The sequence below is a fragment of the Vigna unguiculata genome, chromosome 9 (assembly GCF_037176805.1).
Source record: "Vigna unguiculata cultivar grain cowpea cultivar isolate G323 ecotype 2 chromosome 9, ASM3717680v1, whole genome shotgun sequence".
In the NCBI taxonomy this organism is placed as follows: Eukaryota; Viridiplantae; Streptophyta; class Magnoliopsida; order Fabales; family Fabaceae; genus Vigna; species Vigna unguiculata.
Window position 1 is genome coordinate 33003942 of NC_140800.1, and position 15583 is coordinate 33019524.

The following is a 15583-nucleotide window of genomic DNA, read 5'->3' on the forward strand; positions in this document are numbered from 1 at the left end:
AAAGTTTGATCAAAGGAAATAAGATTAGTCTAAACGCCCGTGGGTTCATTTTTTTTATCCAAAAACGTCATGGACACTAAATGCAAGAGATAAAGGGAGTAAGATTATGGATATACATGTGAGACGACAAAATATCTTTTTTTCTTTTTTATTTCTTTCAATTATTTCCTCAAGAAAGAAACACAAAAAGTGAATTAAAGAAAGTCCAGTGATCAATATAACGTGTACCATGTGATGAATTCCACAATAACTAGCAATGCAAAGTCCCTCCTAACTCTTTTGCTTTCTTCTCTCCAAAGTCCGAATTCAATTTACTGTAACATCCACAAGCTAAAAGAAAATTGAATTCTTGGAAATAGTAACTCCTACAAATCAAAGACTATTCCCTTTTTGGTGGGGTCTGAAGTGAAAATCCAGATTTTCCATGATAATCTTGGCTTTCATTAGTTACATTGGCAGTTGTGGAGGTCTTGCCTTTAACCTCCTCCTCCCCCGAGGTATCATTTCCTTCCAATTTTGCTGATACTGAAAGGGGCATATTTCCACCCTGCTTATCACTAGAAACGTTGCCAAGCAGGCTTTTATACATAGTAAGCGCTTGGGCCATCATGTTAGCAGGATTTGATGCAGAACTAGGAAGCAACATTGTTGTGCCCTGATCAAACAAGTAAAGATGAAATGAAAAACAATTTTCGAACTAAACAAATTATGTAAAGCACGAAATTGAATATCAATCAGTTTATGGGCTATATTACCTCCTTGGCTATGTTACTGAAAGCTTGAATATATTGCTCTGCAATCCTTAAACTTGCTGCCTGCAAAATCAAATGACAGTATCATTCCCTTCCCTGTCAGTCCATGAGACACAATAAAGCTCAAAAGCAGATGTACCAATTAAGAGGCAATTTTATCCACCACATTCACCACCTAATTTAATTTGTCTCCCATTTTCAGTGATCAACCAACATCAACATAATAAACCCTTCTACCCTATTTATATGGACAGATGTTTGATTGTCTTCAAGATATCAAATACTATAAAAAGTCAACCAGATCCTGTATTGAAAACTGACTAGGAAAGGAAAATCAATAACCTGGTTTAGCAACAAAACAAAAGTCTCCCAGTTACTGATATATCATTATATGGCTGGAATGCTAATCCAAAAATAAGAAATATCAATCATCAGAGCTACCAACCGAAATAAATTAATCCAAGAAGTTTTCATCATACACTTTCTTGACCAACACAATCTAAACGAAGGCTAGAAAAGTACAAAACCGATATGAATCAAACGTATAACAAGAAAAAATGTCTTAAACTAATCAATATAAAAAGCTAGCACTGGCTGTGATATACAAAATACGAACTTGAAGATCTCACCTCAGGTCCTCCATTTTCCTTTAGGGCGGTTGAGACGTGAGCTAAACCCTCAGCTGTTGCTTTTGCTTTAGCTAGGATGGCTTCAGCCTCACCTGAAGAAGAATAATGCTAATCATTAGATTCATCAGGCTTCGAAGATATCAAATCAACCAACTGAAATTGGTATATGAAGAAAGCAGAAGATATCATATCAACTAGATCGGCACATTAATCATGGCATGTTATTAAATAAAACACAAATCAGATATTCATTAGACTATGGTTCAATCCACAATTCATTATTATCTAGAAGTGCATAAGATCATTCCTCTCAACAAGGGAGTACACGTAGACCTTGATATAAAGGACAGTGTGAAATAATATGAAGGGATATCATATCACATCATGTTCACTATACATCAAAGCATTAATATTGAAACATAAATGGAAGTTGGAACTAAGTTATCAAGATGTTAATAACCTTGAGCTCTGTTAACTTGATCCATCTTCGCAGCTTCTGATGCTAAGATCACTGAAATCTTCCCAGCTTCTGATGCTAAGATCACTGAATTCTTCTTTCCATCAGCAATGTTTATATGAGCCTGTCTTTCTCCTGTTTAATAACTATAGATATTAATACTAGAAGCTACATGTAGTTGTTGGATCAGAACATATCCCTTTCGGTTGAATGACATGATACTAAAACTAATTTCATGATGAAAAATAATGCAAAAAGTATAAACTGAGCATACGAAGGTTTGGAATATCAAATTGATTACCTTCAGACTCAAGAATTTGTGCTCTCTTTTTTCTTTCTGCTTCTGCTTGCATCTCCATAGCTGCCCTCACTCCACGTGGAGGAGATATATCCCCTAAATAAGAAAAACAGCAAAAAGAATTACACAGAAACATCAAGTAAAAAATATAGTAAAATTATTTATGCACGGCTAAAGCTTACTTATTTCATATCGAAGGCACTCCAGACCCCAACTTTTTGCAGCCACATTAATGGCCTCCTGTAATAATTTTGTCACACAATTAATCATTATATGGTCAGCACAAGACTAACTCTGTGAGTACATTTTTTTAGGGTACGTCAGAAAGAAAACACAAGGCTAACTCTTATGGAAGGGCTATGCATAGCTGTTAGATCATATTTATTATATCTTCCTGTCCTTGTTAAATACTAATTCCTTGGCACCAGCTAGCTTAAAAATCATGCTCATCATGCCAACCTTTCTAAATAAGTCTAATATATAAACCAATAACCGATTGTAAAAAATTATTCCTATGTTATCATAAGTTAAGGACTTAGGCAACGTTGCACATTACTAGGAAGGAAACTAGTGTCACCAACCAGCACAACCACTACAAAATTTTCATCTTTAGCTATTGTCAGGTTTCTCCTTTTCATTCCTATATATAACTGGATTGAAATAGGAGTGGGAATTTTTATTATTTTCAATTTTTTTGTTTCTCACAGGTCAACTTCTTTTGAGACCATCCTATCCAAAACAATAGCTCCCACTACATGTGAATATCTCTCCAAGCAAAGATTCAATTCAAACTTTATTTAGCCATGTTATGAGGAACTAGCCGCTTCTATTAGACCCAACCCATGTAAGTATAGGACTACGAAATTTAAGGTACTCGATCATCCTTCCCATACTTTGCACAGCCCCATCTAAAGAGACATGTCTTTACTTTTCACAACTATTTTCTGTTCTGCTATAGAAGCCTTCCACCAACACCAACATGATTTTATGCGTGACTTGAATTTAAAGTATCTAAAATGGAATAAAATGAGCAGCACAGACAACAAATTCAAAGAACTTATAACTAAACTCACCACAATTTTTTCATTGAGTGTGTCTCTTTCCTCAAATGTCTTATCAAGGGTAATCTTACCAAGCTCACTACGCATTGTCGTTTGTGCCAGCTGAATGACAGCATAAATGGGATTCTCCACCCCATAAGACGCGAGCTTAGGATCCACAATCTGCACTCCAAACAAAATTAATAAAAAAATAAATAAAAATATGATCTGGACATAATTTCAAAGAAGGAAATAGAAAGTCAAAATGAACCAAAACCACCCATAAGTTCAAACTAGCTTATACATAAACTAAAATCAGCTCTTATAGAAGCTAAATGAACTGCTCATTGATATATTTAACAAAAAGTAGTTCACTACCACTGACCACTCAAATACACTAACCGAATACATAGACAAAAAGAAAACCTTGTAAAGCACACCAAAAAGAAAAACCAGAAACCTTGACGTAAAGCACACCATCGAAGAGGATGGTGACATTGTCCCTGGTAATTGCACTCTGATCAGGGATGTTAATAACCTCCTCCTTGAGGGAATGCACATAAGCGATACGATCAACAAGAGGAATCAAAAAATGGATTCCAGATGGAAGAGTCTTAACGTACTTCCCGAATCGTTCAATCACAAACGCCCTCTTCTCCGGCACAATCCGAATCCCCCAATTCACCGGTGGAATAATCTCATATGTCCTATTCAACCACACCTCAACATTAAAAATGAAAAAAAAAAAAGAAAAAAGAATTGTTCGACGGCGAAACCTAGCAGCAAGAAAACTAACCTGGAACTAGGATCGCGACCTGTGCGGAGATATCGAACGGAGGAGAAATGAGAGGGAATTGAAGGAGTGCGAGAGGGAATTGAAGGAGTGCGGCTAGTAGAAGCCAACGATTGGCTCAAACAACGCACTGCGTTTCTTGCGGCGTTGGTTTTCCAAATGGTCGCCATTTTCGTGCTCCGGAGTTCTCTGCAGTTCTAGTGCGCTTAAATTTTCTTCCTCTTTGTTAATTGTGAAAACCCTAGTAAAACCTCTTCCTTCTATTTTTTCTTAGTTTGTTCAGATTTTACACGTTAATTTTCGTGATGAGCAAGTAATTCATCATTTCTTCTTCTTACCCTAATTCTCCGCTTAGATTCATTATTTTTACATTTTTTATTTTATGATCTCATTTTATTTTTATCAAATTTTCTCATTTTTTCAATGCTTCATTTAACCCTTAATTTGTGTATTAATATTTTTAAAACTGTAATTATTATTGTGTTCTTTTTTATTAGGATTTTAATCTACTTTTGGAATTAATTAGATTCTCCTATTTTTTGTTTTATTTTTTAAATATTTAGTTTTATTTTTTTCATTTTATTACTTGGTTCGGCGGTGTGTAATATTCCTACTTATATTAATAAGAGAAGTTTTTTGCTAATTTGTATATTTGTAAAATATAATTAGATACGTAAATTTAATAAAAAAATAATTATGCATTTACGCCGTGAGGAAGATTTTATTAACCAAAGCGGACAATAGATAGTTATTACTTGTATTTAACTTGACTCATTGTCATTCCTAACAATAATATCACAAAAATAAAGAATAAGGTAGTGAAAATTGAACAATACTACATAAACCAATATTGTAATCAAATTAGAAACTAATAGTTAAATCAAAATATCATATCTACCACACAACAAGATCAATATCCCATCTATTTATCACACTTTTTGCATATCTATAATAAATTTGATTCAATAAAAAAATCAACTTTGCAAACAAAGTTTATCATCAACTTCAAATCAACAGTTAACAACAAGAATCAAATGCTTATTGAATAATACAACCTCTAAGGCTCAATCATCACAACACACCCTTTATGGATCAACCCTAATGGCTAAATCATAACATAGACATTTAACTCAACTTCTAGAAGACTAGTTTATTGAGCAAACTCAGATACTCTCTATAGACTTCACATTGGGACACCAATCCCTCTTGAGATGACACAGGTAAATTCCCTACATGTTTTTGGTATGATCTTATTTCATATTGAAGCTCCACATGTGTGAAAACCTTCCTTGGCTCTTATAACTAGATATATTTTCTCTATGTAAGTTCGATGCTAGTAGAGTAATGATAATCTATGTGGAATCCTTCTCAATGCACCACCTAACATCACATCAATGCAATACTCCTTCCCTAGGAGTCACTACATTCATCACATCTACATAATAATTTACACAAGATCATCACATTCTCATATAAATTTAAATCATCACACCCCGTCATACATATGTATCTTATGTTAATCTAAATTCATCATATATCATCAATCATATATTCTCCATTTAAATTTAATTGCTAATTGCTAATAACTCATGATTTTATTTATATTGCATTAATGTAGTATTCGATTACAATATTTCAATCAAATATATTCAACCCAAGGAATGTTATAATCATTTTAACCTTTAAAGATATATAAAATACAATACTCTCAAACATTTATTCAAATATATTCATATCTTTAGAAGTATAAATAAAACATATTTTTAAGGTTTTGGCTCAACCAAAAATCTTGCCTACCCAGCCAGAGATCTAATTTGCCCTACAAGCTTACATACTTGCCTAGTGGGAAACCACTAGAGTTGAACTCGTTCGACTAGCCATACACTTTGCCGGTGAAGATAAAACAAAGGCACCTTAGATTTGGAGTTCTAGGCCACATTCAATGCCACCAGCGTTGCACCCAACGAAAGACCAAAATCTAAGCTTATTGATTTTAAAATAAAAGCTTTCGGCTCAACAAGACTCCTTATTCTCTAGAATTCAATAAAATATTTTCGCTTAGCGATCCAAACCTTGGGAGCCAAATTTCACTTGGCTTACCCAACGAGGAAATGGTTCACCCAACGACTCTAAGATCTTGTCCAATGAGTCTTCATAATGCATAAACAAATCATGTGTAGTATATTAATCAATTGGGTTATCTAACCCATTTTTACTTTTTTATTTATCAAAATATATTTAGTTCAATAAAAGATCTACCTAGATATTTCAAATGGTAATATTAATACCTCATAAATTAATTTACTCTAATTATGCAATCCAAACTAAGTAAATTTAGCACAAACAAAATTCAATGTCATAACACATTCATCATCACCATAAAATTTCAATAGTAGTATTCTAAATTTTTATTAGCTTCTCTGATCTCAAAATATCTTGTCTTAGATTAAAACTCCGCAGCTTAATAAGTTATTCTCGATTAAAGGCCTATTGCAAAATATTTAAATAAGATAAAAAATTAGTATATGATAAGTTAAAATTAGAGGACCATTTCTCTCAAGTGTCCGTATTAATTTTAATGACTAAAAGACTACCAAACTAAAAAAATAAATGATTTTATGAAATATATAGAAACTTACACTATTTTAAAATATTATATGTTTAAAATACCCCTTATCTCGTCAATTTAAACAAGATGGGATTGGAACTGAATTAGAAATAAAGAAGTAGAGTGCTTCTGAAAGGGACCCGGAAATAAAATGATAAGCACAAGGTAGAATGTTTTCTTCTCTTCCGTCTTTCCTTTATTTTATTCTCTGCTTATTTACTTAATTTTTTCTATACGTTAAAAAATCATTTTGTTTTTTTTAACTTCTTTTTAAAAAAATTAACCTTATAGATTCAATAGTATTTGAAAATTATTTTAATATTTTCTTATATTGATATAACACTATTATCATTAACTACAAATTCATTCCAAATTTACTAATTGAGATTCAAATACATTCAAACAAAAATATGCTCAAAATCAAACAATTAAAAAACTTATAACTTTTTAATGCCATTGATTTTCATGCAAGGGTATCGGATAATCCCAAGATCAATTGTAATCTAAATTAGAAATCTCCGGTACCTTACTTTTTTTTCCCTTTTGTCCTAAGAAAAACAATAATTTAAAGAAGAAAATTACAACACTAATGAACTCTTTTAATAGTCGGAAAGATCATACCTAGTCATTAATAACTTCAATTTCAAGTTCAAATTTAATAACTTCAATCTCAAGTTCAAATATCAGAAGTCTAACATGCATGAACTTTACCGGGAAGAAATAGAAATTGAAGAGAGTAAAGTTGTGGAACTTACCCTAATCTAGCTCTACATTGATGCTCTATACTGTATCTTAACTAGTTTCGAGATTAATAGAGGATTTTTGGTTTGTTATCCTTAAACAAAAAGAGGATAAGAATGTAGAGAGAATGAAAGTGAAGAAACGTGTTAGGAGAGAATTGAAGTTCTTCTATAGGCACCCACAATTTCTAAGTTCAACCCTCGCTCTTCTCATGTCTATTCTTTCGCACCAAACCCGAAATCACGGCTCAACTGTTTTTCATTTGTATTTTCTAATTTCTATTACCCTTTCCTGTTTAAACAACATCGTATATACTTTCAAATTAATTTAAAATTTAAACAAAAAATATAGACTTAATTATCACTTATAAACGATTTTATATATTTATTTATATATAACAAAGAAAAAAGTGCTTACAACAACCGTACAATCCGTCTCATTTTCCTTTTATTTTAATACAAATGTTTTCCGGGAGATTATATTGTTCGAATATTATAAAATAATTATGAAAGATATTTTTTTTATTTCAAATATTAACACAAAAATATATATCTAAAATTTATATTTAATATAACTGATAAATTAAACCATTAATGTAAGTTCAGAAACCACAAAAAGTGTGATCTATTGTAATTGCTAACATATAAAAAAATGTGAGCATGTAACAATTATATAAATATATCTCTGCTCAATAATGTATATATTGTTGTATATATTATGTTGTTAGGAAAAACATATCGTTCATTAATAACATTATCATTTTTATCTCAAGAATTATCTTATTAACATATAAAAAAAATAAAAAAATTATAACATGAAAACTTCAAATATATAAAAAAAAAATCACGATCGTTGTTCAAAGACAACTAGAGAATAATCATTCTGCAAATATTTACAACACACAGAATACACTTTCAACCCTTTGACCCCAAACTCCAAGTACATCAATACTCTCCATAGCAAAAATTTAATTACACCTCACAAACACCCTACTACAAGAGTATAAGAAAAGTCATACACTAACTCAAAATGTCTTGGACTTGGGATAAGAAACATCATGGACTTAAAAACCTATTTTATAGTCACTGACACCCATTCCATAACTTATCCAAGGTGATATGAGACTTTTCAAGACGTATTATTTTCATCAGTCATACATTCTTCAACCTGATTAAAATCAACACATCTTTATTGCCTATACCAACAATTATACTCCATCATAAGGAGTATACTCACTTCGAATTAAACCATCCTAAGAATTTTCACTTGAAATTAAACCATCCTAAAAATTTCCACTTGGAATTAAACAATCTTAAGAATTTTCACTTTGAATTAAACCATAAAAAATTTTCACTTGAAACTAAACCATCTCAAGAATTTCCACTTTACATCAATATTACCACACACTTTGCATCAATATTAGTTAATGTCCATGTACAAAATTACCGCTAGAAAAATTCATCCTAGCAATCACAGTTTGCCCAACCATAAACAACCATGTGTCATAGTCATCCACTTCTAAATCTGACCAACTAGGAGCTATCACGTCATCTCCTTCTTACTCAAGCAGATCTACAACACAACCAATATTCTTCATTACATATCCACCACTGGCCTTCCACGCAGTCATCACAACAGTAAAACAAGCACCCTTCGTCGAAAACCACGCTGCCATTGCACCACCATAGCACCACGACACAACACTAGTCGCCGACGAAGCATCGCACAAGCCACTCAAAATGCCGCCACTGGAGATCTCGATCTCTAAACATTATCAAACACCACAATCCACCGCACACAATAACTCAAATCCATGAGTTACACTGTAAACCGTAGACAACTTCCTCCATGCACATGCCACAAATCGGGATTCACATAGATCAGATCTCCATCGATCACCACTCATCGGGTCACGCAAGCATCAACTCAAAGAAAAAACCATGGCCGCTATCCAAAGACAACCAAAGAATAATTACTATGTGCAAATTTTTACAACATACAAAAAAAATACTCTCAATGCTTTGATCCCAACCACACTCTCGAGAGTAAGAATTTAACTATACCTCACAACACTCTACTACAAGAGTATAAGAAAAGTCAAATACTAACTCAAAGTGCTTTTGACTTGGACTAAAGAACATCATGGACCTAAAATCTATTATATAGTCACCGACATCCACTTCTTAACTTATCTTAGATGATATGAAATTTTCCAAGACGTATCATTTTTATGAGTCCAACACAAATGTGATGTGTGAAATAGCCTTGAAAAATGTCCCTACTTAATTAATAATGCATGTATAAAATACATGAAGCCAGAAACATGGGTGACACGAGAGTTTCCTAACTTACGGTATAGTTTCTACAAAAGAAATGTATGGCATCTGTTATCATTCTCTACCTTCCAAAACTCTGCAACTTTTACTTATGCTTATGCTTTTTGTACCATGTGTGCGATCTCAATATTAGATTCTCTTTAGTTAATCTTTTTCCCTTTTTCATGAGCTAATCAGAGATAACACAAAGTTCAGTTCCTGATTCCTGTGCCAACCCAAAGAAAACCCTTTTTCTGCCCACATTTTTTGCTTGATTCTTTTCTATCTAGATAAGGAGAATTGAAAGAGAGTGTTATAGAATAGAAGAATGAAAGTTGTTAAGGAATGGTTGAAGGGTTCGCAGACTGTGCTTAGCATGTTTTTAGTGCAAGTTTTTGCAACGGGGATGCAGATTCTATCGAGGGTTATACTTGTTGAGGGCACTTTCATTTTCGCACTCATCGCCTACCGTCACGTTGTTGCTGCTGTTTGTGTTGCCCCTTTTGCTCTCTACTTTGAAAGGCAATATATATTAATTTCATATTCATCTTCTTCTTATTATATACTCTTCTGCATCTATCAACTTTCTTCCACATTTTCTTCTCACTCTTTACGATGTGTTGTCATTTGCAGAGGCCGTCAAAAGAAGTTGAAGTGGTCGATTTGGTTCTGGCTCTTCCTTAACGCCTTAGTGGGGTACGCATGCATTAATCTGCTTATTTCATTTTTACAACAAAAATCACTGAAAAATGAACACAGATATTAGCTTATCCAGTTTCTGTCAAAACTAGCTTTCTGTCCATACATAATTTCATAGCATATTCCATTGCAGTGTACGAAATTTGATATTTTCATCTTCAACACTCGATTTTTCAAGTTTTATAAGGATGGCACTGATAATTGAATGTATCTTTCTCTAATTAACTTTTGCAAATCAATGTCCGTGTGGAATTTTTTTTTTTGTGAGGAAGAATCAAATTTGATGGCTGGAAATTTCTTGGTGCGTGCGTGTAAAAGAGAAACAATTATCTTTTATTCTCTTTCAGTAAATGAAACAAATTAAAAAAAAAAAACATTATTTTTAATAAATTTTAGCTTTTTTCTTTCATCTATAGCTTAATGGTAAATAATGAAGTACAGTGGACATGCATGTCTTATTCATTGTTACAATACAGACATAGAGACATATCTTATCTTATATATACAAACAGAAAATTGTCCTCTGAATGTGCCCCATTTGTTTTGGAAGTTTATTTTTTGTTAGTACCAGTTCAAAATACAAACGAAACACAATGAAAAAAAAGGAAAAAAGACAACCTTCTACTTAATTTGTCAAACCTGACATGACAACCACCCTGCATTTATCGATGTCGAGGGATAGGTGACACTAGGCACGTACCTCCTAAATCTAGTAAATAGTGCAACACTGACTTATATGGTGATTACGAAACTGATTTTTAATGGTGATTATGAACTTGTGCTATGTTCTTATTCGTTTGGTTGTGTGGTGAGAAGACACCTTTATTTTGGAAATGACATAAGCTTCAGATTTTCCAAAGAAATCTATAAACTAAGTTGCTTGAAGTCATTAGTTGGGTATCAGCAGCTTTCGGTTACTCTAATAATCAATGTTTTAATTTTTCCACGTCACGTAACTAGTGGAAATTAGGGTTTTCAAACAGCTCAAGGAAATAGAGAAATTTGGTTTAACAGATGAATATAAAAAATGTGTGGATGTATAATTATTAAATTATTTCTATTTATTTTAAAATAATAAATACCGATAACTAGTTATATATGACCGCACATAAATCCTTAAAAAATAATGAGCATATAATCCATCATTTTTTTTTTCATTATAAAATATATTTCTATCCACATAGTTTTGAGAAAGAAAATAAACTGTATCCACACATAAAGTGTTATATTTCTATCAACAACATATGCTTTCTCAATCTTATAATCTTCTTCATTTATTCTTTTCTACCTTGCTTTACAAAAAAGGTTTTATTTTCATATGTTCTTTTAAATATTCAATATTATTATTCTCATATACAGATATGTCAAAAATATTTGTACCCGCGGATATCCACGGATAAAATTCGCAATGAGTAGGAAATGAATATTAAAAATGTATACTCGTTATCTGCAGGTACATGTATTTTTGATACCCGCATGTTAACGGGGCGGGTACGGGTATCATAGTATTCGTATCCATGAATACCCGTACCTGCTAAACTTTAATTTACAAAAATACCCTTATATATATATATATATATATATATATATATATTAGTAAAAAACATTTTGACCTAATTTTTTTCTCAAGAATCCATCGGAGAAAGTGGGCTTGTTGATCAAAGCACTAATTAAAGAATTTTCATTGTGTTGAACGTCATTTTATATTTATTTTCATGATTATTTGGACTTGTATGGACTTGAGTTTGTTTGAACTTTATTTAAAATTTATGACAGTAATGTATTTTATTTTATTTGAATTTATGATTAAATACTTATTTTTTAAATAACTTTGTAAATACCCGCGGATACTCGTGGATACCTGCAGATATGAAAAAAATAGACGGGTACCCACACAATGGATACCCGACGGATATAGGTACGGGTACGAAACAAATATTTATATGGTGGATAGGGTGCGGAAGAGCTACTACCGTACTCTATCCGCCCCGTTAACATCTCTACTCAAAGGAAAAGAATATTAGCAACTTAATGGATTAGAGTATTTAGTTCGTAATTAATATAAAAATATGATACACTTAGAGCTGATGTCAAAATTGTTCAAAATTGATGTATTTTACGATTTTTAGAAATCATATTTTAGATTTTTGAAATATAAAATAAATATTTGTTTTTTATCATTAAAATTAAAATTAATAATAAATAAATGTGTTTAGTATACAAGTTATATTATAATTAAAATTTATAATAAATCAACTTGATTAAACAACATATTTATAACATATTTATGATATAAAATTTTATATTGTAATACTAATTTATTAATGTTTTTTAAAAATAATCAAAATTTAATTTAAACAGAATAAATTGAAAGAAATATATATTAGACATTATCATTTGCTTCAAGGGGGCAAGAAAATTGCAAAGTAAGAAAAAATAATGTTGAAATTTGATATAAAGTGAAATATTATTTTCTTTTTTGAGTTTTTTAGTTCAACTTTATTCTCTCTATTTTCTTTCCACTTTTTAAATACAAAAAAAAAATGAAAGTCATTATTCTATTTTTTTCCTCCATACAAATATGCCATTAAGAAAACAAAATATAAAATAATATGATTATATGGTTGATAAATTTTTTAATTGTCGTTAAACCAAATAAAATTTAAGGTTAAATTTTAAAAAGAAAAATTAATATTTAATTATATAAGAATTCATAGATAACTAATTCTACAAAGAATGAACATAATTCTTAAAAGCATTCTCGAAATAAATACTAAAAATACTATTGTTCAAGAATAATCCTTAAAAAAACAAATATGAAGATTATATTTTACAATATAAGAGTGGATGGGTTATATATATTTTTTAATTGTTTTGCATATGATTAATTTTAACAAATTCTATGAGTTTTATTTTATGATATTTTTTAAAATTTTAAGAAAACACGTTTTCATTTCGTTTTATTACTTGTTGAATAATTTGAATACATTTATCTGTTGTAATTATGATCTAGAGTTTTTAACTATATGATGATATGATCGCAGGATAACACTGGGCATGGGACTGTTCTATTATGGTCTGCGAGATACATCAGCTACTTACTCTGTCAATTTTCTCAGCTTGGTTCCTATCTCCACTTTCATTTTCTCTATCATATGCAGGTATATATACGCATATACAAAGAACATCCATTATATGTATAAACATATACTAACTGAATATTCATGTATTTCTTTCTATTCGTATGAACTAATTAATACTGATATGATATAAGAAGTTTATACAAAGGAGTTAGAAGTTTCAGTAATATGCATATGCTAGATTCTGAGTGATACATGACAGAATGGAGAGGGTGGAGTTTGGAAGATGGACGAGTAAAGTGAAGACAATAGGAGCAACCTTGTGTGTTGGGGGAGCATTAACAACTTCTCTCTACAAAGGAAACGAATTCTATATTGGTTTATCTACCCATCATTCACACACTCCAACACTTGAGTCTTCCAAACCAAACATGCTTCGTGGCACTCTTTTTTTGCTTGGTAGCTGCTTCTCATACACAGCTTGGTTCATCGTCCAAGTATTCATTCATTCCCTCTTCTTCATATTCGTTACTTTTTCTTTCTCTAAAAACTCTACAATATTGGATATTTTTCACTCTAAACAGGTTAAGTTGCTTCAAATATTTCCATTCAAATATTGGGGAACAATGCTTACGTGCATTATAGCATCAGTTCAAGCAGCAATAGTCGGAATATGCTTAGATTGCAGAAAAGTTACTTGGAGTTTAAAGTGGAATCTACAACTTATCACAATAATATACTCGGTAACATTGCTACTTTATACTTCATATACACCAATATCATATATAAATTATTAAAGCTAAACATATATATTAAATTGATGTACATGTGGTCTAAACAAATATATCCAGAGGTATAATTAACAAGTTTTTAATTAGTACTTGAGTGGTAAAGTTTATTGTTTGTGCAAATTGATAAGGTATTTGATGTTTGTGCAAATTAAAGCAATATTGTTTGAGTTTACTAATTCAACATGGTAATGCCTCATAGAAACCCCTTTATATATAATTGTGTATTAGTGTTTTTAACAGGAACTACCCAAGATTCCTTGGCTTTGATCAACTTTTAGTAATGAGAAAATGCAGTAACCTTAAGTTTTGAGAAAGGAAGTGAAGATGTGAAGTAGTATGATTCTGCATTATTAATGAACAAGGGTTGTTTGTACAGGGAACATTGGCCACAGCTGCTACGTTTTGCTTAATTTATTGGGCAATTTCAATCAAAGGACCAACTTATCCCACAATGTTCAACCCATTGGCTCTTATTTTTGTGGCCATATCAGAAGCTATCTTACTGGGTCAACCAATCAGTCTTGGCATGTATGAGTGAATGCTTTTCCTTCAATCACACGATATTTATGCATCCGTGAAAGTGAGTAATGAAAAATTGAAACTTATTTGCAGCTTGGTGGGCATGCTTTTGATCCTAACGGGGTTGTACTCATTTTTGTGGGGCAAAGAAAAAGAGACAGAAAGTATGGTTGAAGCCTGTGGAGAGGTTTCAACAGGCATGGCACGAGAGTCTCTTGGAGTTCATTCCACAGCCATGGTGGTACCAAGTATTTCACCTGCCAATGAGAAGACCGATAGAAATTGAAAAATATAAATTATTATTATAATGTTCTTACGAAGACTTCTGCTTTGTCTATAGTTAGCTTACGAATACATATACAATAAGAGTGTAACCAATAGATAGTCATACTTGGACATATCTTTTATATTTATATATTTAGATGGCTTTTACTTTATTTTGAGCCTATCTCTGACCAGACCTTATGATTACCTTATATTTAAAGACGGTAAAACGGGTTGGTCCGGCCTATTTTGGTATGATCCATTCTTGACTTATAAAAAATAAGTTAGACTCGACTAAACCATCACAAAAAAATTCAATTATAGGATAAGTTACGACAGGCTGGTAGACTGGCCCACCACCTTTTTTTTTTTTAATTTGTAACTTTAATTTTTAAAATTTATTTGTATATTAGCAATAAATATTTAAAACATATTTAATCATATAAATATTTTTCAAACTTTGAATTGATTAATTAATATTTTTAATTGGATAAATTGAAATAATTATTACATTTATATATTAATTACTCTACTATAACTAATAATTGAAACTTAGTCTGTAAGTGTTAATAATTTAAATTATGATAGTATTGCACA

The 15583-nt window shown here is 31.4% G+C and overlaps 2 protein-coding genes across 2 annotated transcripts; one reads left to right on the top strand and one right to left on the bottom strand.

The window, feature by feature from the left end:
- Positions 1-190: 190 nt before the first annotated feature.
- LOC114195866 (uncharacterized) lies at positions 191-4248 on the bottom strand. Its single transcript, XM_028086285.2, has 9 exons — positions 3973-4248; positions 3637-3883; positions 3210-3359; positions 2319-2376; positions 2140-2232; positions 1842-1973; positions 1382-1473; positions 756-815; positions 191-655 (listed from the first exon to the last, which is right to left on the bottom strand). Exons 1-9 carry the CDS (start codon positions 4137-4139, stop codon positions 380-382), a joined length of 1275 nt encoding a protein of 424 aa, XP_027942086.1. The 5' UTR covers positions 4140-4248; the 3' UTR covers positions 191-379.
- Positions 4249-9645: 5397 nt separating this feature from the next.
- LOC114164630 (WAT1-related protein At5g64700-like) lies at positions 9646-15159 on the top strand. Its single transcript, XM_028049366.2, has 7 exons — positions 9646-10155; positions 10267-10329; positions 13377-13493; positions 13675-13909; positions 13997-14155; positions 14580-14731; positions 14816-15159. Exons 1-7 carry the CDS (start codon positions 9962-9964, stop codon positions 15006-15008), a joined length of 1113 nt encoding a protein of 370 aa, XP_027905167.1. The 5' UTR covers positions 9646-9961; the 3' UTR covers positions 15009-15159.
- Positions 15160-15583: the final 424 nt, after the last annotated feature.

Excerpts from the sequence above, each read along its gene's own strand:
- LOC114195866 (XM_028086285.2), bottom strand. The coding sequence starts at position 4,139 with ATGGCGACCATTTGGAAAACCAACGCCGCAAGAAACGCAGTGCGTTGT. Across the intron at positions 2,377-3,209 it reads CACTCAATGAAAAAATTGTG|GAGGCCATTAATGTGGCTGC; the intron begins GTGAGTTTAGTT and ends AAATTATTACAG. Across the intron at positions 656-755 it reads TCAGTAACATAGCCAAGGAG|GGCACAACAATGTTGCTTCC; the intron begins GTAATATAGCCC and ends TTGTTTGATCAG.
- LOC114164630 (XM_028049366.2), top strand. The coding sequence starts at position 9,962 with ATGAAAGTTGTTAAGGAATGGTTGAAGGGTTCGCAGACTGTGCTTAGC. Across the intron at positions 10,330-13,376 it reads TTCCTTAACGCCTTAGTGGG|GATAACACTGGGCATGGGAC; the intron begins GTACGCATGCAT and ends ATATGATCGCAG. Across the intron at positions 13,910-13,996 it reads CAGCTTGGTTCATCGTCCAA|GTTAAGTTGCTTCAAATATT; the intron begins GTATTCATTCAT and ends CACTCTAAACAG.